Source organism: Acanthochromis polyacanthus, chromosome 6 (assembly GCF_021347895.1).
Source record: "Acanthochromis polyacanthus isolate Apoly-LR-REF ecotype Palm Island chromosome 6, KAUST_Apoly_ChrSc, whole genome shotgun sequence".
Classification (NCBI taxonomy): domain Eukaryota; kingdom Metazoa; phylum Chordata; class Actinopteri; family Pomacentridae; genus Acanthochromis; species Acanthochromis polyacanthus.
The window spans coordinates 8,019,060-8,042,978 of NC_067118.1; the positions used below are offsets into that span (position 1 = coordinate 8,019,060).

General features: G+C 40.2%; 1 protein-coding gene across 1 annotated transcript in view; it reads left to right on the forward strand.

Annotated features, from left to right (window-relative positions):
• The window catches only part of LOC110965264 (scavenger receptor cysteine-rich type 1 protein M160), a 36,043-nt gene extending 13,500 nt beyond the window's left edge, over positions 1-22,543 (forward strand). Inside the window, exons 8-19 of the mRNA XM_051949821.1 lie at positions 1,508-1,813; positions 3,434-3,730; positions 6,123-6,413; positions 7,411-7,716; positions 9,890-10,183; positions 13,923-14,183; positions 14,283-14,461; positions 15,040-15,148; positions 17,083-17,223; positions 17,548-17,649; positions 19,131-19,274; positions 20,274-22,543. Coding sequence (XP_051805781.1) covers positions 1,508-1,813; positions 3,434-3,730; positions 6,123-6,413; positions 7,411-7,716; positions 9,890-10,183; positions 13,923-14,183; positions 14,283-14,461; positions 15,040-15,148; positions 17,083-17,223; positions 17,548-17,649; positions 19,131-19,274; positions 20,274-20,458 — 2,615 coding nt within the window. The 3' untranslated portion in view covers positions 20,459-22,543. The remainder of the gene's footprint in view (positions 1-1,507; positions 1,814-3,433; positions 3,731-6,122; positions 6,414-7,410; positions 7,717-9,889; positions 10,184-13,922; positions 14,184-14,282; positions 14,462-15,039; positions 15,149-17,082; positions 17,224-17,547; positions 17,650-19,130; positions 19,275-20,273) is intronic.
• Positions 22,544-23,919: the final 1,376 nt, after the last annotated feature.

Here is a 23,919-nt window from a genome sequence, read left to right on the forward strand (position 1 = left end):
CTGGGGTAAATATTAGCTCAAGAGCTTCTGCTGTAGAAAAACCTTCTTTTCACTTTGCTATCTTGCATCAAAATGAAAAAATGGTCGGGAGAGACATAGGAAAGGGGTGGGACTCAAAGTTGTCATCATTACTTGTTTATCATACTGCAACTTTGAAGGTGTTGCATGTCAGTGTTTGTGTATGGGAAGCACATCAATGATTGTTTCTGAAAGCGCAGCTTTGAAGGTGCAGGTGCGGGTCAGTGTGTGTGAACATGCATGTGCGTGGGAAGAACACGAGAGGCAGCTCCTCTCAAAGGAAAAAAAATCACAAATTTATGTGTTGTTTGTGTGTGTGAAGTGTACGGAGGGGTGTGTGTTTGTCAGACAATAGTAATTTGCTGGATTGGTGTGTATATGAGTGTTCGTGGGGAGGGGGTGGGGGTGGGGGGTTGGTTGAGAGTTGGAGGTGTGTGTGGATGAATGAGAGAGTGGAGTTTGATTCTTTGATTGTGCTAGAAAGCCAAGAAATGTATGTAAATTCTCTGTATGTAACAGATGCTTTTTGAATGTTTTCCTACAGTATAACCTAGCGTGTGTGTGTGAATGTGCATGTTTTTGGGGGTGGGGTGAGATGTTTTTTTTTGGTATAGGTGAGTGAAAGGATGGTAATAGATGTGTGCATTGTGCCAGAAAGCACACCAAAATCAATTTTGTAACGTATAGCACCACCTAGTAGTGTACGTGTCCATAGGGACCTGGAAGGCCTTTAGTGCCATTCTGTTTTATAAATTACCCATGATGCAGTGCAGGGGGGGATACTCAATTGTATTTGAAAAAGAAGTTGATTATGCTGAACTGCTGTAATTTTCATGTAATTACATTCAAGGCAACTACATTTTTAAAGAGGATCTTGATGCCTTCGGGTCGTCAGAGACCCGTATGCCGCATGAGGGTTAAATTAATTATCAGAGGAAGCAGGATTAGGCGTCTGGATGGAGGCAGTGAGAAGCTAGGCGAATTTTTCTTCGAATACCAGCTTAAACGTTCTTCAGAATCCCTCTGGGTCAGACCCCAATGGGCTGGAGAACTGGACTCGTTATGGAGAGCTGAGGAGGGGGGTAGGGAGTCCAGTGATCCTCTGAAGATCAATCAGTTTATTTGGTTGGTCCTAGGGGGATTTACCGGGTCTCTCTCCTCCCTCAACCTTTTGGGTTTTTCTCAGATGTTGCATTTTATTATCTTATCTGGTGTTGTCGTATGGGTTCATTTTGAAAATCTTCTAGCGCGTTAGATTTTTTTGACCACTTTCCTTCTTTTCTTTGTTGTTGTGTCTGTAAAGCGCTTTGTAAAGTGTGTTTTTAAACGGTGCTATATTATGATGTTATTGTAAATGCCAGCAGTTTTTACACCTTAATTTGCCAAACAGAAAAATTTGCACGTTCTTTTGCACGTGTTTTTTTGTCTGTGTCATTTTTCCACTTTGTTCTGACTGCGTCCCGTTTTTGACGACCCTTTCAATGTTCAGAGAGTCTGGAGGTGAGGCTGGAGGCTGGAGGTGGAAGATGTGCCGGGAGGCTGGAGGTCAAACATGACGGTGACTGGAAACGAGTCCTCAAGAATGCAGCCTGGACGGACAAACACTCCAACATGGTCTGCAAACAGCTCGGGTGCGGGAACCAAACAGCTCCTGGAAATCCTGTAAAGTACAGTGATGGTTCTGGTAGTTTCCTGACAGTAGACTGCGACTCTAACAAGGAAGAGAACATCACCGAGTGCATCATAACCGACACAGGCAATAATGGCCAGTCTGCGGTGGGGATAACCTGTGAGGGTGAGTTTCTGTTACGCTAAGGGTTATTCCTACGTCCACAGCAATGTACATATAGACGCACTAAAAAGAACCTCAATCAAGTGCTAGATGAACAGTTGTCAAAACGGCTCTGATCACTGTTACGTAAACGTGGGACCTCTATGGGTGTCCTGTTATGAATGGACATGGCACATCAGCGGGACATCACTGAGTTGAGGCCTCTATGGATCGAGTTTGTACCAGTAAACATTGTTCTGGTACAAAAACATGATCTATTCTAGATTTAACCCGTCTAAGCATCGAGGTTTTTGATCTGGACCTGGTCTAAAGTGGTCCAGATGCAAAAAAATGCAGTAAAATCTCCATGTTTTTACATTTTGACACATAAAATAATGGTTTTCCAAATCTAAAATGATATTTTATAGAGTTTTTAGCATTTTTACGACAATGTACTCCAGATTTGACAAGCCTAAGCTCACTGGTTTTTGATCTGGACCTAAAGTGGTCCAGATGCCAAAAATGCACAAAAATCTCCATGTTTTTACATTACGACAATCTATTAGAGATTTTCTCCACTTAAAATTGGTTTTTGATGTGGACTTGGTCTAAAGTGGTCCAGATGAAAAAAAAAAAAACAGACTAAAATCTATATTTTTTTACTTTTTCACACATAAAATACTGTTTTTGCAAATCAGAAATTATGTTTAATAGAGTCTTTAGCCTGTTTACAACAATCTATTAGAGATTTGACCCACCTAAGCTCACTGGTTTTAGCTCTGGACAGATCAAAAATATCCATGTTTTTACATTTTGACACAAAAATAATGTTTTTCCACATCAAAAGTTATGTTTTATAGAGTTTTTAGCCTTTGAACAACAATCTATCACAGAACTGCTGCACCTACACTCACAGGTTTTTGATCTGGATCTGGTTTAATGTGGTCCAGATGCAAAAACAAAAAACTAAAATCTCTATGTTTTTATATTATAAAGCAAAAATTTATGAAATGGTTTTTCAAATTTACAAGAAATGTTTTATTAAGTCTTCTACCTTTGGATGACAATCTGGAACAGATTTGATCCACCGAAGATCAATTTTTTTTGTGTGGACCTGGTTTAAAGTGGTCCAGATGCAAAAAACCCACCAAAATCTATATATATATATTTTAGATTTTGACACACAAAACACCATTTTTCCAAATCAAAAATTATGTTTAATAGAGTCTTTAGCCTTTGACGACAATCTATGAGAGATCTGACCCGCCTAAACTCACTGGTTCTTGATCTGAACCTGGTCTATTGTGGTCTACATTATAAAATTGCAACAAAATCTCCATGTTTTTACATTTTGACATAATAATTAATGGTTTTCCAAATCAAAAATGATGTTTTAAAGAATCTTTAGCCTTTCTACGACAATCTGTTCCAGATCTGACCCACCTAAGATCACTGGTTTTTGATCTGGACCTGGTCTAATGTTGTCGAGATGCAAAAAAAGGAGGTTTGTGGAGGTTGCGTTAATAGTGATGCAGTCGTTAATAGTGAAGCAGACCATCATCAACTCACACATTTTCTAATTTAGTCTGTCCCGAGATGATTTAAAACCAAGATAAATCCAAACCCTTGCTGCTTCATTTTCAGATCATAAGGTGCTTTTTCTGAGCGGGAGCTGCTCCGGCGAGGTGGGGATAAAACACGACGATATAACCTTCTGGCTCTCCGATGTGGATTGGACCCCGGATGTTGCAAACACAGTCTGTCAGCAGATGCATTGTGGGACTGCTGACAACTTCACCTCCACACCCAGAGCTGATCAGGAGGTCTGGTCTCACTCTTACAACTGCGAACACAATGAAACGTCGCTGTTTGAATGTGATAACACGGAAATCTCATCAAACGTCAGTCAAAACGCATCAATCGCCTCTGTAAAGTGTTCAGGTAATAAGCAAAAGTTGTTCATTTTTACATCATAGTTTGAAGATGTGATGCATTTTAAGCTGCACAAATGAAATATTTGACCTTCTACTGTAAAGAAATGCTTTCTTTAAATGTGCTTCAATGCATTCAGTCTCACTCTTTGCTATTCATGTGGTCGTTTTGTCTCTCTTCATGGTCATTTAACATAATTTTTAAACTGTTTTCCTATTTTTACCGCCCGGCAAAACTGCGTTTGCCGGAAGGTATTGTTTTCACCTGCATGGTCTTGCTTGCGTGTTTGTCTGTAACACTTTGGTTTCCGCGCAATAACTCCATAAAATATTGATGTAGCCTCACCATATTTGGTACACAGGTCTATCATAATAAGACACAGGTCAAGTTCAAATTTGGTGACCGTGACCTCATTTTCAAGGTCACAGGGGTCATCTTTGTCGCCGGGCAGTCCAAGTTTGGTAAAACTTCTTGTTTCTAGTTGTTTTGTGTGTTATTTTGGTTGCTTTTGGATTCTTTCTGGTCATGTTGGATCATTTTTCAACTGTTTTACTATTTTTTGTGTGTCCTTTCAGTTACTTTTTTGCTCTTCTTGGTCATTTTGCATCATTTTTCAACAGTTTTACTACTTTCTCCAGTTGCTTTGTGTGTCTTTTTGGTTGCTTTTTGGCTCTCTGAGGTCATTTTGTATCTTGCTGTAGTCTTTTTCTACACCTCTGTGTTGCTGTTTTACTCTTTTCAGTGGTTGTTTGGTTCATTTTATTGGTTGTTTTGTGTCTCATGGTTATTGTTTTGATTATTTTTTGTGTTTTCGTACATTAAGAGACATTTAGTGTCTGTTTTGTTATTATTTTTCTAGTTTAGGTTGTCGTTTTTTTAGTTTTGGTAGTGATTCGTCGCACGGTTTTCACGAAATTCGTATTTAAAAAGACAGCGTTAAAAATCTCCATTGAAATGAATGGGAAGTCGACTGGACAACTGCTTAAACCAGCCATCTTTGGAATGCTGTAGCTCTGGCAGATTTTACAGTAGAAACTTCATTCAGAGTTTAAAAAAAGTCACAAGGCTTTAAATGTGATCCATTTAAATCTGTGTCATAGTATCTTTTATGGTTTATATGCAGTCACAGTTTAAGTTTTATGAATTTTTTGAAAAATCCTAAATTATTGTCTACTCCAGTGTCACTCCAAATCCTGACCAAATCAATTTTTGGCAAAAAACTGCAGTTAACCTCATCTCCTTCTCACAATTTCTCCTTGACACGAACAATTTATATGTATAAATGTACGTATTTTTGTCATCTTTCACTCAGTGTGAGTCTCATTTCTGTAGGATATATAGTTCTTTTATAAATCACCTCAGAGTTCAGAGTGTCGACCAAAACTCTCACTAGCTGCGTTTCCATTACCTTTAGATATGCACAAAATGTAAATAGCACAATAAAAAACTGGTAATGGAAACACCTGAATTTCGAAAAAGGACTAAAATATCGCTAAAAAGTTTTTACGCTCTCATGAGGTGGTTTTCAGACGTTTCGATATTGAAAAATATCGCAAAAGCGTAATGGAAACACTTTTTCCGCAATTATACGTCACCGGACGTGACGTACCTGGTCACATGACCAATTCTCTCGGAGTAAACATGGCGCAGTACGTGTGGACAGAAGAGGAGACCGAGACTTTTCTTGCCATTATTCTTGAGAAAAACATCACTGCCATACTAGACAGCAAGCAGCAGAGGAATGCAGAGTGTTATAAGGAGATAGAAACAGGTTTTGGGCGTCCATTTTCCTGCAGTGAAATCTCACGGGATGATATTTTACGAGAGTTACGCTGCTTCTGCCCAGAACAACCTTCAATGGAAACACGTTCAAAGCCCAAATATACTTTGTCGAAATTTTAGAAATATTGCTTTTATTTCGCGAAAAACTGTAATGGAAACCCAACTACTGACTCCCATTATATCTGAGCTCTAAAATCAGAAATGGTGAGTCTCTCTAACCTGCCACCAAATATGTAGAAAACACAGAACGGACATGAAAATACATCAGAATGTTCACAACAAGATTCTGCTTCACACGGTGAAAGAATTTTTTCAATACAACTTATAGTTTTTCAGCTGTGACTGTTTGTTCATTAGTCTAATCCTTAGTCTGTCTGCTCACTGCAATCAACCGGTGACTCACAGCTGATTGGCTGATTGTAAAGTAAGTAAAAGCTCAAAGATGTTTAAAGCTGCTGATCAGGGTTCCTGAAATAAGCTGGCTTTTAAAAAAAAGATACCGTATGTATAGGAGGACATACTTACCAGCAAAAGCAGCATCGAAATGTTGAAGATCTCTTCATAAATCTTCTCGTTGTGAAATAATCTGCTTATGCCTGTCTCCAAACAACTTTCTCAGGGACAATCAAGCTGAAGCTGACCAAGTGCTGGGGAAACGTCAACATGTTTATGGAAGGGAAGTCTGGAGGTATTTGTGCAGACACCTGGACAGAGGACAACTCTGAGATGCTGTGTAAAGAGCAGGGCTGCGGGAGTAAGGTCCTGAAATCCTTCAACCAGCAGAGCCAAACTGAAATTATGGTCCACAGTTTGCACGCCATGCAGCCGAATGCGAAACTGAACCAGTACAACTTCATCATGAACGACCAAGGTCGCACATGCCAAAAACCAGCCTCTGTCGTGTGCTCAGGTGATGCATTATTTTTCACATTTTTACATATTACCAAAAAAAAGCATTAGAAACTCCTTAACTATTATGCTTTAGTTCAGCTTTGGAAGCATTCAGACAGGTGTCTAAAATTCCATCTCAAACATTTTCTGTTTTATCTGTCAGTTTATTGGTTTATTCATGACCACAAAAAATAACTGCCAAAACTGGAGAAAAATAACAACTCAACAAATCGTTTTCCATTTATTCTGGGATATAATACACCTCTGCAGTGAAATTCTCAATGACCTAAATTCTTTAAAACATATCAACATTCTATTTCCATTCATAAAAAATCTAAATAGGAAAATAAAAAAAATTGTTTTCCAGCAGAGCATATTGAACTTAACTCAGGGGAAAATACACTTCTGGAGTGAAAAAATTCCATGATCGAAATGTTGAAAAATTAGAAAATAAATGAATAAAACAAATAAATTCCCCATTCTATTTCAATTGATACTGGTCAGTTGATCAGCTTCTTTGTGCTGTTAACTCAACACAAAACACACAATAATTTATTTTCCAACACATAATTTACAGTATTTAACTAAATTCTTGGAAAATCAGTCATCAAACCTGTGAAAACTGGGAAAAATAAACTACTCAACAAATCATTTTCCACCACAACATACTTGGAAAATATATTTTTTATAAAGTTCCCTATTATATTTCTTTCTCTATTGGTGAGTTTATTGGGTTGTTCATGTGGTTACCCGACCACCAAAAACTCTGAAAACTCAACAAATCTTTTTTCACCACAGTTTATTTTCTAATAATTTCATGTCAGCAATGATGCAAATGTTAAAACAAACAAAAAAAAATTTTCTCAAAAATGACTTAACACAATCAAACCCAGTTGTTTTTTTTTTTTGACATATACTGACTTTCTTCAAACTTATTTATTTACTTTTGCACAAAGTCAATCTTGTTTCTTTTATGAATCAAAACAACAGCTGACGGTTTCCTTGTTTTGTTGCAGGCAGCGTCAAGCCCAGATTCAGCGACTCCATAGATAGCTGTTCTGGAAAACTGGAGCTATCATATGAGGAGAAGTGGCTGCCGGTGTGCAGGGAAGCCCTGAAGGAGCAGAAAGCACAGAACGCCATCTGTCGGAGGTTGAACTGCGGTGTAGCATTCGGGGCGACTGATGACTTTGGACCGACACCTCTGTCCAATCAAGTCATTACAGCGATCCAATGTTCTAACAACAACGCCGCTTCGCTAAAAGAGTGTGAAGTCACTTCTGAATTTCGAAGTTGCACTCTTGGAGTTCTCAAATGCTCTAGTAATGATTTCACTCTGATCACTTATGATGGTTGGAAATGGCATTATTGCGCAAGAAAAATGTTTTTTCTTCTCACATATCTGAGATTTTCCAATAAGTAGTTTGCAAGGATTCCCTTCTGGTCCGCATCTACACCAACTTTTATACCAACTAGTCAGTATCTATACCAACTAGTCAACGTCTGTATGAACTTTTATACCAACTAGTCAGTGTCTATACCAACTTTTATACCAACTGGTCAGCGTTTATATCAACTTTTATGCCAACTTTACCAACAATTTTGACCCGGAACAAGAATTCCCTTCTGGTCCGTGTCTATACCAACTATTCAACTATCTATTTAGTATGTCCAAAAAGCCTATGTCACATTAATAAATGGATGATTAATTCTTAGGGAGAGTGTATTTTTAACTGTTACAAAACTAATTTTGGAGAAAAACATCTACTATTACACAGTATCATGTCCTGTTTTACATAAAAACATAAAGACCATAATGCTTTGAATATATTTTATTGAATTTGAAAATGGCATGAGCATTCTGGAACTGTTGAAATTCACGCTAGGTTTAACCACTGCAACCATTAAACACTGTCCTCATCGCTATATCACAAGAAATCATGAATATCATTATCAATTCAACATTTACTACTTTGAACATAAAACATTAAAGAATAAAATGCTTCTTATAAACTAGTCTCTGCTTTCAAAGCAGTGGTAGGAAACTAACCCTCTTCATCAAAGGGGCGGGAATCAGTGGTAGATCAAAAATCAAAAATTTGCAGCATCTGAAATTTTTGTGTAACATTTTTGTGTATTTGGGTCACTTGAGGAAATGTCATCAGATTTCAGACTAAAAGAACAACGTTAAGGGTACTTCTACTTCTGTCAAATGTCAAAACGAATCAAATTTGACCCCAACAGGAGGTTATGGTATGTGTCCACAGGACTCATCGGTTTCTCACATCCCATTCATTGTCTACATGAAATGCACCGCGTTGCATGCTGGTTGCGTTGCTGTGTGTTTCAAGCTACGCTGTGGCACGACGCCCTGGAGCTCATTTGCATAAAGTAGACTTGACTTCTAATTAATGCAAATTTGATAAGGGAAGCAGAGATCCAACACCTCACAAAACTTTTGTAAAATGTCTAAAATAGGTGTCGTTGAACAAAAATGAGGGCAGATTCAGCAGCTTATTTCTCACCTCAAATGCTTTCAGAAATACTTTTTGCTGAACTATTATTGTAAAAAAAGAGAAAGTTTGTGATCGAGCCGCCATGTTGGTCCGACACTTTGGTGCATTTCCATTCGAGAAACAACGTCCCTGTGGACACGTACCTTTAAACATTATACAAAAGTTTTGCAAGGCGTTGGACCTCTGCTTCCTCCACTGAATTTGCACCAAGTAGAAGTCAAACTACTTGACAATGACTGGGATGCTAGAAATTGACACATCCTGTGGACATGTACCTGATGGGTAAAGATAGCTTAGCTTATGGTACGTGTCCACGGGGGGGGGGGTTTCTCGCATGAAAACGCACTACATCTGAGTATCACCATCTTGGTGAGCGTGCACCAGTGGGCCACTCACTGGTCACATGACAGCCCTTCAGACCTTCAGTCCGGTAGACACAGCGTGGCGGTTTAAAACTTTCTGTTTTATTACAAAACCAGTTCGACGAAAAGTACTTGTGAAAGCATGTGAGGTGAGAAATAAGCTGCTGAATCTGTCCTCGTTTTAGTTCAACGATGGCTACTTTAGACATTTTACAAAAGTCGGATCTCCGTTCCCCACACTGAATTTGCATAAAGTAGAAGTCAAGCTATTCTATGCAAATGAGCTGCATGCTATTCCTGGGCGATGCGATGCAACGCAACCAGCATGCAATGTGGTGCCTTTCAACATCAAGAATGAATGGGACATGAGAAACCCACTGATCCTGTGGACATGTACCATGACCATAAAGACTGGAATTAGCTCAAAACAGCTAGTCTGGCTCTGTCTAATGCTGAAGACAACAATAATAATACAATTCTAAAGTTCTCTAATGTACATATGTTTTTTATATTGGTTGTTAAATCTTAACAATAACAGTAATAGCAAAAATGAAGAGTTCAACTTGATGCTTGAGTTTGCTGCAGGTTCCTGAATATGTTCTGTGTTCCTGTCTTAGAATGGAAGACGATGGTTCTAGAACACGAACCCTGCAAAGGAGAGGTGGCCGTTTACTCAGCGAATGAAGTGAGCGCCGTTTCCAGTCAAGGCTGGACGATGAATGAAAGTCAGAGGCTTTGCCAAGACATGGCATGCGGCAGCCCCATTTCATTCGGGGGCAATGGGACCTGGCCAACTGATTCGTTCTTCAACGGAACATTTAACTGTAAAGGAGGTAAACAGCAAAGCATCTGGGATTGTGAGAAGAAAGTCCCACCTTCGGAGAAGAAGAAGCTGTTCATCGAATGTCAAAGTAAGACATCAACGACCGTCTAGAATCTTTATGTTTGTACTTTGCATCAATTTTGACTGATTGAAGGAAGGATCCGGCATTTTTACTCTCAGATAAAACAACTTGTATATTAATTTATCTGATTTAATTCAGACGTGCCACAGTATCATAAAGGCACAAAGTGAAATAAAATACCCAAAATGAAAACCCAAATCCCAAACCTATGAAAATAAGAAGGATGACATTATTAGCTCCGACCAACGTCTCATCTCATACTGTTTCCTGTTTGCATCCAACTTTATACTTATATACCTCTTTAGAAACACCATAAACATCTTTACTGTTCTGCATAATTTTATTTTTCAAGCAGTCAATAGATTTTTAGTTGTGCTCAATTTGAGTTCCATAATTTTACCTCACAGACTGATAAACGTCGACTCTTCATAATGCTTCGAGCAAACGGCTTTTAAAAATTGTTTCCTCCTTATTCATAGATTACGATGTTGCCTCTGAATGGCTATCATGAATGAACTTGTTGTTTGCTACACGCTTCTAAATTTAACAATGGCACTTAGCATTATGCATTTAACATTATGCTAATGTGTTTTTTGGATGTAATCTAGTATTATAGGTGTTACCATCTGTATCTGTAGGCAAAGTATGGTAAAAACTGTGAAAAGTATAATGTATAGGAGGCTATAGATGAGATAAATATGAAGCTTGCAAGCAGTTAGCTTTGCATAAAGATGGGAATAGACACAGGAAGTGGGAAAAGGCAAGCTTTGCTGTGTCTGAGGGTTAAAAAAACACAAAATCGGTTTAATTTTGTGCACAAAAATGCACAAATGAAGTGTTAAATAGTGGTTTTCTGGTAAGGAGCTGGTCAGTGTGTTATCTGAAGTTTTGTCTGAGAAGTCAATGTTCCTGAGTATGAAATAATGCAGTACAAACAGTACATACATACTTCTTTTTAGATATGCACGTACTGTTCTTAGACTGTTAAAGTTACTAATATCCTCTCCAGACTTAACTATAGTTGACTTGAAAGTTTGGTTATCTTGAGTTGAGTTGAATTGACTCGAGTTGAGTTGAGTTGAGTTGAGTTGACTTGTCTTGAGTAACTTTTTTTGAGTTCAGTTGACTCAAATTCATTTGATCTGACATGATGTGATTTGACATGAGTTGACTTGGCTTGAGCTGACTTGCCTCAAGCTAAGTATGGTTGAGATAATTTTTGACTCAAGTTTACTTGACATGATTTGATGTCACATGACTTGACTTGAGTTGAGGAAAGTTGACTGGAGTTAAGTTGACTTGATTTGATTTGGGGGCGGGGGGCTCGTAAGAGAGCATCTGGTGGCTGAGCCTTGGGGTCCTATGGGGCTCGGTCAGGCCCAGTAGGCCACTTGCAGGGCAGGAAGTCGGGGTCGGGTGCTATGCTCACCGGGCAGTAGGCAGGAGTGGGCGCCGGGGCGTGCCGCCCCCTGGTGGCATAGACTAGCTTTGGGGATGTGGAACGTCACCTCACTGGCAGGGAAGGAATCTGAGCTGGTGCGGGAGGTTGAGTAAGACCGGCTTGATATAGTTGGGCTCACCTCCACGCACAGCAAGGGTTTTGGAACCAGAATCCTGGAGAGGGGTTGGACTCTCTCCTACTCCGGAGTTGCCAAAAGTGAGAGGCGCCAGGCGGGTGTGGGGATACTCACAAGCCCCCGGCTGAGCGCCGCTTTGTTGGAGTTCTCCCCGGAGAACGAGAGGGTCGCCTGTCTGCGACTTCGTATTGCAGAGGGGAAAACTCTGACTGTCGTCTGTGCTTATGTGCAAAACAGCAATTCAGAGTATTCGGCCTTGTTGGAGTCCCTGGGCGGTACCCCTCCAGGACACCACCCAGGGATTCCATAGTTCTCCTGGGAGACTTCAACGCTCATGTGGGCAATGATGGAGAAACCTGGAGGAGGGTGATTGGGAGGAACGGCCTGCCCGATCTGAACCCGAGTGGTGTTTAGTTATATGACTTCTGTGCTAGTCATGGATTGGCCATAACAAACACGATGTTCGAGCATAAGGTTGCTCATAAGTGTACCTGGTACCAGAGCACTTTAGGCCAAAGGTCAATGATCCTTTATAGTCGTATTCAGACCTGCGGCCATATATTTTGGACACTCGGGTGAAGAGGGAGCAGAGCTGTCAACTGATCACCACCTGGTGGTGAGTTGGATCTGATGGCGGGGAAGACTGCTGGACAGACCTGATAAACCCAAACGTGTAGTGCGGGTGAACTGGGAACGTTTAGTGGAGGACCCTGTCCATAGGGTTTTCAACTCCCACCTCTGGAAGAGTTTCTCCTGCATCCCAGGGGAGGTTGGGGACATGGATTCTGAGTGGTCCATGTTCAAAGCCTTCATTGCAGAAACAGCTGCTTGAAGCTGTGGTCTGAAGGTCACTGGTGCCTGTTGCGGTGGCAATCCAAAGACCCGCTGGTGGACACCAGCGGTGAGGGAGGCCATCAGAATCCTGGAGAGGGGTTGGGCTTTTCGGGCCTGGTTGGCCCAGGGTCTCCCAAAGCAGCTGACAGGTACCGACTGGCCGAAAGGGCGGCAGCTGTGACAGTTGTGGAAGCTAAAAATTGGGTGTGGAAGGAGTTCGGGGAGGCCATGAAGAAGGACTTTCGGTCAGCCTCGGGGAAGTTCTGGCAAACCGTTCGACACCTCAGGAAGGGGAGGCAGGGCTTTGCTCAGGCTGTGTACAGTCGGGGTGGAGAACTGTTCACCTGTACTGGGGATATCGTTGAGCGGTGGAAAGAGCACTTCGAGGAACAAGATCGCGGATACAAGCGGTCGAAATGAGCTTCCTCCGTAGGGTGGCTGGACTCAGCCTTAGAGATAGGGTGAGGAGCTTAGACATCTGGAGGGAGCTCGAAGTAGAGCTGCTGCCCCTTCAAGTCGAAAGGAGCCCATTGAGGTGGTTTGGTCTGATTCGGATGCCTCCAGGGAGACTTCCTTTGGAGGTTTTCCGAGCACGTCCATCTGGGAGGAGACCCTGGGGTAGACCCAGAACTCGCTGGAGGGATTATATATCTCGTCTGGCCTGGGAACGCCACAGGATCCCCCAGGAAGAGCTGGAAAGCGTCGCTGGGAGGAAGGATGCCTGGAACAACCTGCTTCGCCTGCTGCCGACCCAGCCCCGGATAAGCGGAAGAAAATGGATGAATGGATGGATGGATGGATGAGTTGACTTGACTTGAGCTGACTTGAGTTGACTTGAGTCAAGTTGACCTTACTTGCTTTAAGTTAATTTGGTTTGAGGTCAGTTGACTCGAATTGACTTTACTTGACTTGATGTGACTTGCATTGAGTTGACTTGAGTCACCCTCCTTGCTTCGAGTTGATTTTGGTTAAGTTCGGTTGACTCAAGGTGACTCAAGTTGACTTTACTTGATCTGATGTGACATGACTTGATTTGGCATGAGTTGCTTTGAGTTGACTTGACTTGACTTGACTGGAGTCGAGTTAACCTTACTTTCCTTGAGTTGATTTTGGTTGAGTTCAGTTGACTCAAGTTGACTTGACTTGCGTGATGTGATGTGACGTGACAGAATCACAGTCGTCAAACTGTCTCTTCCACATTTCATAAAACTCCACTTTCACTGTTTGTCTGTGTTCAGTATTGTTTTAAAATGTCAAAGTACGTCCTAGAAGTTCCTCATTTAGTGTTCTGGGTGCACAGAAAATTAAAAAACTTTATCACCTTTGCTTTCCAGATCAGGCTCAGGTCACCCTTTCGCAGAAATGTCATGGCGAGTTGAGGATAAATGATGCCCAGGTTTGCAGCAGGCAGTTTCAGCTGGACTATTCCAACAGGGTTTGCCAGGAACTCAGCTGCAGCAATGCGATGGAATTTAAAGAAAAATCGAAGCGTGGGGTGTACCACCACATCCATTGTGACGAATACCACTACAAGCTTGGCCAGTGCAGGCGAGTCTGGGGGGATTGCAATAGTCTGGTGGACATTGTCTGCGTTGGTGAGTCCAGTCATCACACTTTAGCTTCACATTTGTCAGTAAGATTTCCCAACATATCCCAATCCTTTATGTTTTTTTGCTTGTTTGTTTTTTTTACAGGTAGTATCAAGTTCAATACCACAGGAAAATGTGGAGGTACTATTCGAGTCAGTTATCAAGACAAGTGGAAGGAAGTGTGCAGCCTGAATGAACTCAGTGATAAAATGAAGAATCAGCTGTGCCAGAAGATGAACTGTGGTAATCACAATAAGAATTTCAAACCAAGAAAAAGCGAAACGGTAAGTCTGTAAATACACCTATCTCTCGTATGATTCTGATCACAGGTGGACTGTTCTTTGTGCTTTAGCATATTGGACTTGGGAAAAAAAAAAGGAAAAATTATCCAGTTGTAGATTAACTCCAATACTTGCAGCCTTTGTGCTTCATTTGTGCACCATTTGTCACTGTCAGAAATATTTGTTGTGTCATGTTGTGTTGCATTAAAAAAACAACTAAAGTCTAACAATGTTTAACCTTTTTTCTGTGATCAGACACGTAATTTTGTCAAAAACATACCTGACATGTTTCGACGGAGCCTTCCGTCTTCTTCAGAGGTGTCACTAGGTGGTGTGTGACGCAGTTAAAAACCAGCTGATGTTCACTGGGGCGGCATCAGTGAGCTGGTTCAACTGGTTTTTAACTGTGTCACACACCACCTAGTGACACCTCTGATGAACACGGAAGGCTCCGTCGAAGCATGTCAGGTATAAATTTTGACAAAATTACATGTCCAATCACAGAAAAAAGGTTAAACATTGTAGTAACTTTAGACACTATGAGCTTCATTGGATCAACTAAAGTCTAAATTTGATTCAAGAAAAAAAACCTGGAGATGAGTCTGGTGTGCACTGAAGATCATCTGGATATCAGACACTGCGTCAAGAAACAAAAATGCACTGATGATCCTGCACGGATCTTCTGTGAAGGTAACCCAAATATTCACTCACCCACTGTGTAGGACCCTCTTGGAATGCAAGGAATTATTTTTCTCTGCAAAAGAATCACATTTTTAGGACCTAAACATGTGCAAAAGCTCATAAAAATTTGCATAAACATCAAAACTGGCGAATACTTTGATATTTTATGGGGTAAACGGCCCCATAGCGCCCCCTGCAACTTTACTAAAGGATGTTTCATCTACATCGACCAAATTTGGTAAGCATGTCCTAACCCCATGAGGACTACTTTTACTGTGAGATATTGTTATTTTTGCTCATTTTCAGGGGCTAACTCCTCATAGGGTGTAACTCCAAGAGACTTCAAATTTGCCCAGTTTGTATAACAGGCCTTCGTGATGAAAAGTCATCAAAATGTTCAGCAAAAGTCTAAAGGTGTGGCCATGGCGGCTCTCCGAACTTTGATGCTTTGCCATGAAACAGGAATTCCCCTCTACATGCTCCAATATGCCTAAAACTTCACATGTATGATCAGAGAGCTGTCCTGATCGCATCCATATGCAAATTCATTCACAGTCAGAGTGCCCCCTGCTACATTTGGAACATCTGCTATGAGCAGCACATTTCAGTTGGTGAACAGAGACCTGCCATGACCACTTCCCTTCACAGTCACAGAGCTACCTGTTGGCAACAGGAAGTTATAGGCAGTACATGTGCATTTACCATTGCTACAAACGTGATATAATCCTTGAAATTGGTCAGCTAAGTCACAGCACCTGCATAACTTTACAGTGTGAAGCATTTGATGCTGTTGCCGTGGAGATGCATTTTATTCATGAAATAGGAAGTAGCTTTTGACAGCTAAGGAATGCTCAAAAACTAACTAAAATTGGCACACACATCACGAACGGCTAAACGAAAGAAAGTGTATGCATCTCAGGACTGCATATGCCATAACGGCCCCTGTAGCATTTTTAACAAATAGCCACCACAGGACGTTTTACCCACATCCATGAAATCTGGTCGACATATGTAGCTCATCTTACCCTCAATCCAACAGGAATTTCACCATTTTGGCTTAACTGCTCGATATTTGGTTATTTTTGCTAATTTTTAGAGGTTAAGTCCTCATAGGGGGGTAACTCCAAGAGACCTCAGATTGGTCCAGTGTACACAACAAACCTCAATGATAAAAAGTTATGAAAATGTTCAGCAAAAGTCAAAGGGCGTGGCCATGGCAGCTCCCTGAACTTTGATGCTTTGATGTCTCTACATGCTCCAGTCTGCCTCACATTTTACATGCATGATGAGAATCCTGTCCTGATCACATCCATATGCTAATATCCATGTACAGTCATAACGCCACCTGTTGGTAAGAGGACATTACATATTTCATGCATTGATGTTCTTAGTAACCTCACATGTGGTGACATTAGCCTCAAGACAACGATAATGATGAATGGAGACAATGGTGAGTTGTCATCAAACGCCGTGTGGTGGCGCCACAGTGAATTTCGATGTTTCACCATGACACCTGAAGTTTTTATATCTTAGCTGCATATGATCCAATCTGCCCCAAACTTCATGTACTGGACACAAGTCCCACATTTAAAGATGTAGTCATAGTCATTGCACCACCTATTGCTAACAGGAAGTTTAGCAATTATATTTGCACATACTGTTGCATGAAACTTTGTGATATAATCCTTGACACTGGTCAGCTAAGTCTGAACTCCTTGACATTTCTGCAACACCTCCACATGCCCCACGTGCCGACATGCTTGCAACTTCAATTATTATTCTGTAATTCAGAATTTAATTGTTTGATTGATGTGGAACAAGTAAACAAGATGATTGGTGTGCTGCTCTCACTCTGAATACAAATTCAAACATCCTTATAGTCACTGCCTGTACACATACAATGAGATTTAATAATTCTAAATGCAGAATGTGTTTGATTTCAGGCTATGAACCAACAATCCCCGACAAAACATCTGAGCCGTCCAGAGTGCCTATCATCCTGGGAGTGAGTTTTCTGTTGGTTCTGTTGGTAGTGGTCGCTGTGGGGGCTCGATTCTACTTTACCAGGAGAAACAGGAGGTTCAGTGAGTATCACCAAACACAGAATGACCAAATAATCTCTTATCAAATCATTCTGAACAGTTCAGAGGTGTGCTGCAGCCTTCTCACCAACAGAGGGCAGCATTTCTGCATGGGACTCTACAGTGGTACTTAATGGTTTACGGAACCTTGAAAACTAATCTGATCACTGCTGCTAAACATCATTTTGCTGTCATATTACCAGCAAATGTAACTACAGAACATGTGTGGATGTGTTGTGTTTTTTTGCTCTTGCACTGTCCTTAATTGTAGTAGTACAAGACGAAATTGTGGTTGTCATGAAGCAGTAACTGTCTGATACTGTTCAGATGCAGCGAGGATGCTGCCAGGCAAAGAAATGGAGTTTGAAAGCGGCGAGTACGAGGACGTCGTAAACAGAGACAATGAAATAGAAGACGTGAGAGGCGGCAGTGAGTCTTGCAACATACAGTCATTGTTTATCGTATTTTGTGCCATTTGTGTGTGTGTGTGTGTGTGTGTGTGTGTGTGTATATATATATATATATATATATATATATATGCAAAGAAAGAAAGAAATACATATATATATTTATTATTTAAACATATTTAAACAAATATTTTTAATTAAATGGGTAAATACTAATATGTATGTATGTGGCAGCTTTGCCATAGAATCTACATAGTGTTATATTATATTATATTATATTATATTATATTATATTATTAGGACTTGTAATACCACCAGGTGGACCAAAATAATTGCTTCAGCTGAATAAAGTGTCTTGCTGTTCAGCACTAAGACACTTATTTTGTTTACCGTAAAACGGGGCTATAAGGGACAGCGGGGTAATAAGGGACATTTTTCCGGAAAATATTTTAAATGTAATTCTTCGGTTTTTATGTTGAGCAGGATGCAGTTTTGTGTTGTTTTTATCAATTATCCATGAATTCTTAAAGAAATCTAGGTAAAAACCGTAGAATTACATTTAAAACATTTTCCGGAAAAATGTCCCTTATTACCCCGCTGTCCCTTATAGCCCTGTTTTACGGTAATATAAATATTTGTATGCTTGTATATCACAGCTTTGCCATTAATTCTGCTTTCACATGGTGGTGTTGATGGTGGGGGTGATTTTGCTCAATTAAAAATGGAAAAAACAAACAAACCTAATTACAAATAATACATTATTACAAATAATATCAGTACCAGCAAAAACAAAATGTTAAATCCTCATCAAGCATCAGAATATCCATCCATCCATTCTCCATACACCGCTTTATCCTCACTAGGGTCGTAGGGGGTGCTGGAGTCTATCCCAGCTGACTCGGGTGAAGGCAGGGGACACCCTGGACAGGTCACCAGTCTATCACCGGGCTACATATACAGACAAACAATCACACTCACGTTCACACCTGCGGGCAATTTAGTCATCAATTAACCTCAGCATATTTTTGGACTGTGGGAGGAAGCCGGAGTACCCGGAGAAAACCCACGCATGCACAGGGAGAACATGCAAACTCCATGCAGAAAGATCCCATGCCCACCCCGGGATTTGAACGGGGGTCTTCTTGCTGCAAGGCGAAAGTGCTAACCACTAGCCCACTGTGCAGCCCCAGATCAATCATAACAGATATTAAATCAATAACGGCCTATAATTTAGCGTAAAAATGAGAGATCTTTAATTTTCAGAAATGTATATCTCCAATAATATTTTCTTTTTTGGACATTTTAACAACATTTTTTTCCAGAAAGGATTGTTAGGATTTCTTTGAAACTTTTTTAAGGAAATGTTTTCATATCCATTGAAAACATATAAAAAATTAAAAATGTTCAGTCAAGTACAATTCATGCCAGAGCTCAGCTTTTGTATGTTTGTTTTTAATGTTATCTCAGATGGACAAAATGCTTTGTTGCTGCTGTTTTTTGCAGGATTCAGATCGGATGATGAATTCTTCAGAGAGGACGACAGACGGAGTGTTTCTTCTTTACCTTACGATGACATCGATGAGAAGGCCGAAGCTCAGCCGCTGAACCCTCCGGCCGACACCGCCAGAGCCGGCAACGTGCAAGAAGGTGTCTTTAGCCAATACGCTAAAGTTTTCAATACAAACACTACTGTTCAAAAGTTTGGGGCCACCCAGACAATTTAGTGTTTTCCATGAAAAGTCACACTTTTATTCATGTGCTAACATAATTACAAAAGGGTTTTCTAATCATCAATCAGCATTTCAACACCAGTAGCTAACACAATGCACCAGTACAGTACCAGTGGGTTTTTTCTTTATTTGACAAGATTTCCATTGACGGTTGATTTCTCGTCTTTGACAAGAATTATCCAGTGATATCCCACTGTAATTCAAGGAGTGTGTGTCTGGGGGTCTGTTCTCCACATATATTAACAAGTGTACACAAGTGTACTGTTTCAAACTTGGTGAATTTACCGCTGGAGATCAGAAAAAGCACAGTGTTGCGTTTGAAGCTGATCAGATGAACGATGTTGGTTTTAGACATCCTTTTTGGGGATTCAGGTTTAGCCCCTGGTATACATTACTGTTCAAAAGTTTGGGGTCACCCAGAAAATTTCATGTTTCCCATGAAAACACACACTTTTATTCATGTCCACAGCAGTTGATTTGTAGTAGGATCACAAGCATGTGATTATCAGCAGTTCACTTGTTGTCATGGTTACAGTGACACCATGCCGCTATCTGGCAATGATACAGAACTCTTTAACAAATCCATGGATCCAGACTATAATAAAATCTAATAACTTGGTCCTTGTGTCATTTCTGACCTTCCCTGAAAATTTCATCCAAATGTATTAGTCCATTTTTGAATAATGTTGCTAACAGACAGACAGACAGACAGACAGACAGACAGACGACAATCGTCACATAATTCGCGTTCCTTGGTGCAGTGAACATAGCTACCGGTGCTGCCTCAGAAAGCAGCTACATGCAAGAAGGCGTCTTTAGCCACAGCGCTGGAGAGTTTTGAACGTGTATTTGTTGCAGTCAAACACAAATAATTCTCACAAACTCACTGAAGTTTCACGTTTTTGTCTGTTTCCAGACAAGGTGACCTATGAGGTGGAAGATCCACTGGAAAACTACGACGACATTGAATCGGGCCCCGAAATCACTAAAGCTGAAGTCCATGACAGCCCCCAACCCACAGCTGACCGTGATGCTGCGGCTGCACCTCCAGGGCCGGCGCCGGGGGACGAGGACTACCTGGTGCCGGGTCAAGATGGGTGAGACAAAGCCAGGTTTAAAACTCGCTCAGATAAAGTGCAGGATCCCAGAACCTCCTTGTACTCGGATAAAAGTGAAAAAAAAGAAACTAATTATCAACAATTTTTTAATGGAACAAGACATAAACCTACCAACAGTGCAAAAACTGCTGAAACAAATTGAATTAGCATCATTTGAAATATTATTATAAATATAAAGCTTGGATTGCTTGTTCTAAAAGGTTTTGCGTGACGTCTGACTTCTGCTAATAGGGCCTTATTGAATGTAGCAGACTGCAATCAGATTCAAGATGAAGAAAATGTAAAGTAAAAGTTTTTGATTTCAGTTTTATATCTTTGTCTTTAGCTTTTATTATAACAAGAGTCTTTTATGTGATGTATTATGTATATATATATATATATGATGTAAACAGCTTCTCCTGCAGCATTCTATGATGATTATTTTTGCAGTAACTTGCATCAAAACACACAAATATACGAGTTGTACAACATAAATACTTCCATAGAGCACAGAGTCACCCAAAAATAAAATAAATGCTACACGAATCAAACTCCATATTATCACATCTGTTGTACAGGCTGTGTAGGTAAATTGAACTTCATGCTGTCACATTATGATTTAAAAAGTGTAGTTTCATTTGATATCGGGAAACAGTCGGATTAGCCGGATTAACATTTACGCTCATGACTATGTTAAGCTAACTAGCTTCATATTTTGCGTAAAAATGTGGAACTGGTGTTGATTTTCTCGATAAACTTTGTGCAAGAAAAATTAATAAGCAACCTTCTTGAAATACAAAAATTGTGGTTTAAATACATTATGTTCTACGTTTTTGAATCTATATGCAGTGTTTCATTATTTTTTAATTGGTAGCATATACTAATATTAGTTAGCATATGCTACATGTTAAAAATAACATTTTCAACATTTTATAAAATAAACAAAGACACCATCCTCTCTTTCCTTTTCTTTCTCCATAGATAAGAAAGTGTCAAAACTGCCTACTACACTAGTATTACGTACTTATTAGGCCAAAGTGAAACAAGTAGCATGCAAAAAAAAAGACAAAAATACATGAATGTTGTACAATTCAATAAAAAATTATTCAGTATGGATTAAACCAGTCTATCTTGGTCCCACAATGCAACACTCACAACAACTGTGTCAGAGGAGGAAATTGACGAAGATCACATATTTTTGTGACATTTTTTTTTAAATGACTTTGAAGGCTAATCTTACCATTTTAGGCTACTGTATGGGTGAAATAACACAGGAGACATAAAACATTGAAAATACAGAGCTTGTAAATAGGAGAAAATATTATTACCAGCATCTGTATTAAAATAAGAACCAGAAAAGCACTCAGACAGTGCAGTACTCCGCCAAGGTTGCTCATTCCTTGTATCGATTCAGATGGATAAGTCCCAATAAGTGGTGGATTTGTAGCAGGATCGCAATCATGTCGTCGTCAGCAGGCAGCTGATGTAGTGTTCACTTGTTGTCATGGTTACAGAGATGCCATGACGCTATCTGGCAATGATACAGAAATCTTTAACAAATCCATGGATCCAGACTTTAAGCCTCATCTCTGACAAAATCTAATCACTTGGTCCTTGTGTCATCTCTGACCTTCCCTGAAAATTTCATCCATATCCGTTGCCCTGTTTTTTATGGGATGTTGCTGACAGACAGACAAACCAACGCCACATAACTCCAGCACATTCCATGATGGAGAATTAAAAATACAGTCAGTTTGCAGAATTGATAGAAATTGATTTGGTTGCAAAAAAACTTTTAAATTTCAAACAAATGGCACAGAAGTGGATTCTAAACATTAGCAGTGCTATTGTTACTTCTGCTTTCCAAAACCAGACAAACCTCCTCCAGCATGTGCGAAATAAGACGATTTAACTGCCAATAGTGCTGCCAATGTAAAACATAACATGCAGTACATACTACTAGTATGTAGTAGGTGGTTTTGCAGCTAGCAATGTATGCTCTGAAACTTGAACCATGTCAGATTTACTTTAGCTTGTTGGAAATATGTGTAATGTGGGACCTTTAAAACATAAAGTGTAATGAGTTCTACTGGCTGTTGTTGTCTTTTTTTTTTTTTTTTTAATTTCTTTTGCATCGAGTGACTTTCCTACTTGACTTTTGTGCACTGTATCAAAAAAAGATCCAAACTGTAATAAAAAAGCGGGTGATTAAGCTAAATTACTCTGAACTGATCAAAAAGTGCAGTTTTGTAGCAACTTTTTATGTGATCTGTCCATGTTGTGTTCTTTCATTACTTTTTCATCAGAGTAAAGTTTGTGTGTGCTGCTGCTTCCTGTTTTGGTTTGGTATCTTGTAGCACTGGAGTGATAAACTTCTTATGTTATATACAGGTAGGTTGCAAGCTGTGAGACTGGTAATATATCCAACAGATTCAAGGAGCTGGTGTGTGCGTGTGTCTGTACTTTGCTTATCTCAACAACTGTAAATCCAATCTGCTGCAAACTTAGCTGGTGTATGGATGGAGATCCAAGGGAGAGCAGTGTGAAGTTTGAAGCAGATTCGATGATCAGTGGTCATTTTGTGGGTCATCTTGTTACCTCAATCTGGTGTTTGCCTGCCTGTGTGCCACCCTTCACATTAGCAAATACAGCTAATATATGCCATATTTTCTCACAGAATTATTCTTGTTAAATATAATCTGTAGTCTTGCAGCACATTTAAAAAGATTTGTGGGGAAAAACAATTTATAAAATAGCTTAAAATGGATGATTAGCACATTTTTTTTAAACAAAGTTTTATCTTCTACGTGCATCTCCACTGAGTTTAGGAAGCGGCTCAGATGTTGAGTATCAAACTGTATGTTATTTAAGTCGTATATAGTTTGATACACAGCACAATAAGCCGTTTTCTCCACAAGACGTCGACTTTAGAGACTGAAGTCGTGCAAGTGTTCCTTTTCATGTTTACATTTATCATGGGGATAAGGGCTGGGTTAACTCTGACACTCCTCCGATGCTTTGACATGTCCTATAATCGCCTAAATACTCCCCCCACCTCCCACTGGTCGGGACATACGAGAGCAGCTGCTAATGTTAACACGAGTAAGGCCATGCGTAAGGGGTTGACAGACATGCTTTTAAGTGACTGACAGAGCTGCAAGAGCCCGAAACATGTTTGGTCAGGAGTTCACCTGGGACCTCCAGAGGCAGCAATGCACCCAGAGGGACTAATTTGTAAGCAGCGGCCCCCCATATGATATGTACACACCAGAGTGGGCCCCGCTGGCTCAGGGATCAGATACAGGATTAGGTCCGTCTGATGGCTGCAGCCGAAATAGAAGTTGTACTCGTCCGTAAGCGACACCGACAACGTTTTCATTCGAGCTCAGGTGCCGCTGCGGGACCCATCGTGTTGTTTACTCGGAGTTGTAAGATTATAAAAAGAAACCCTCGTCGCTGTCAGCA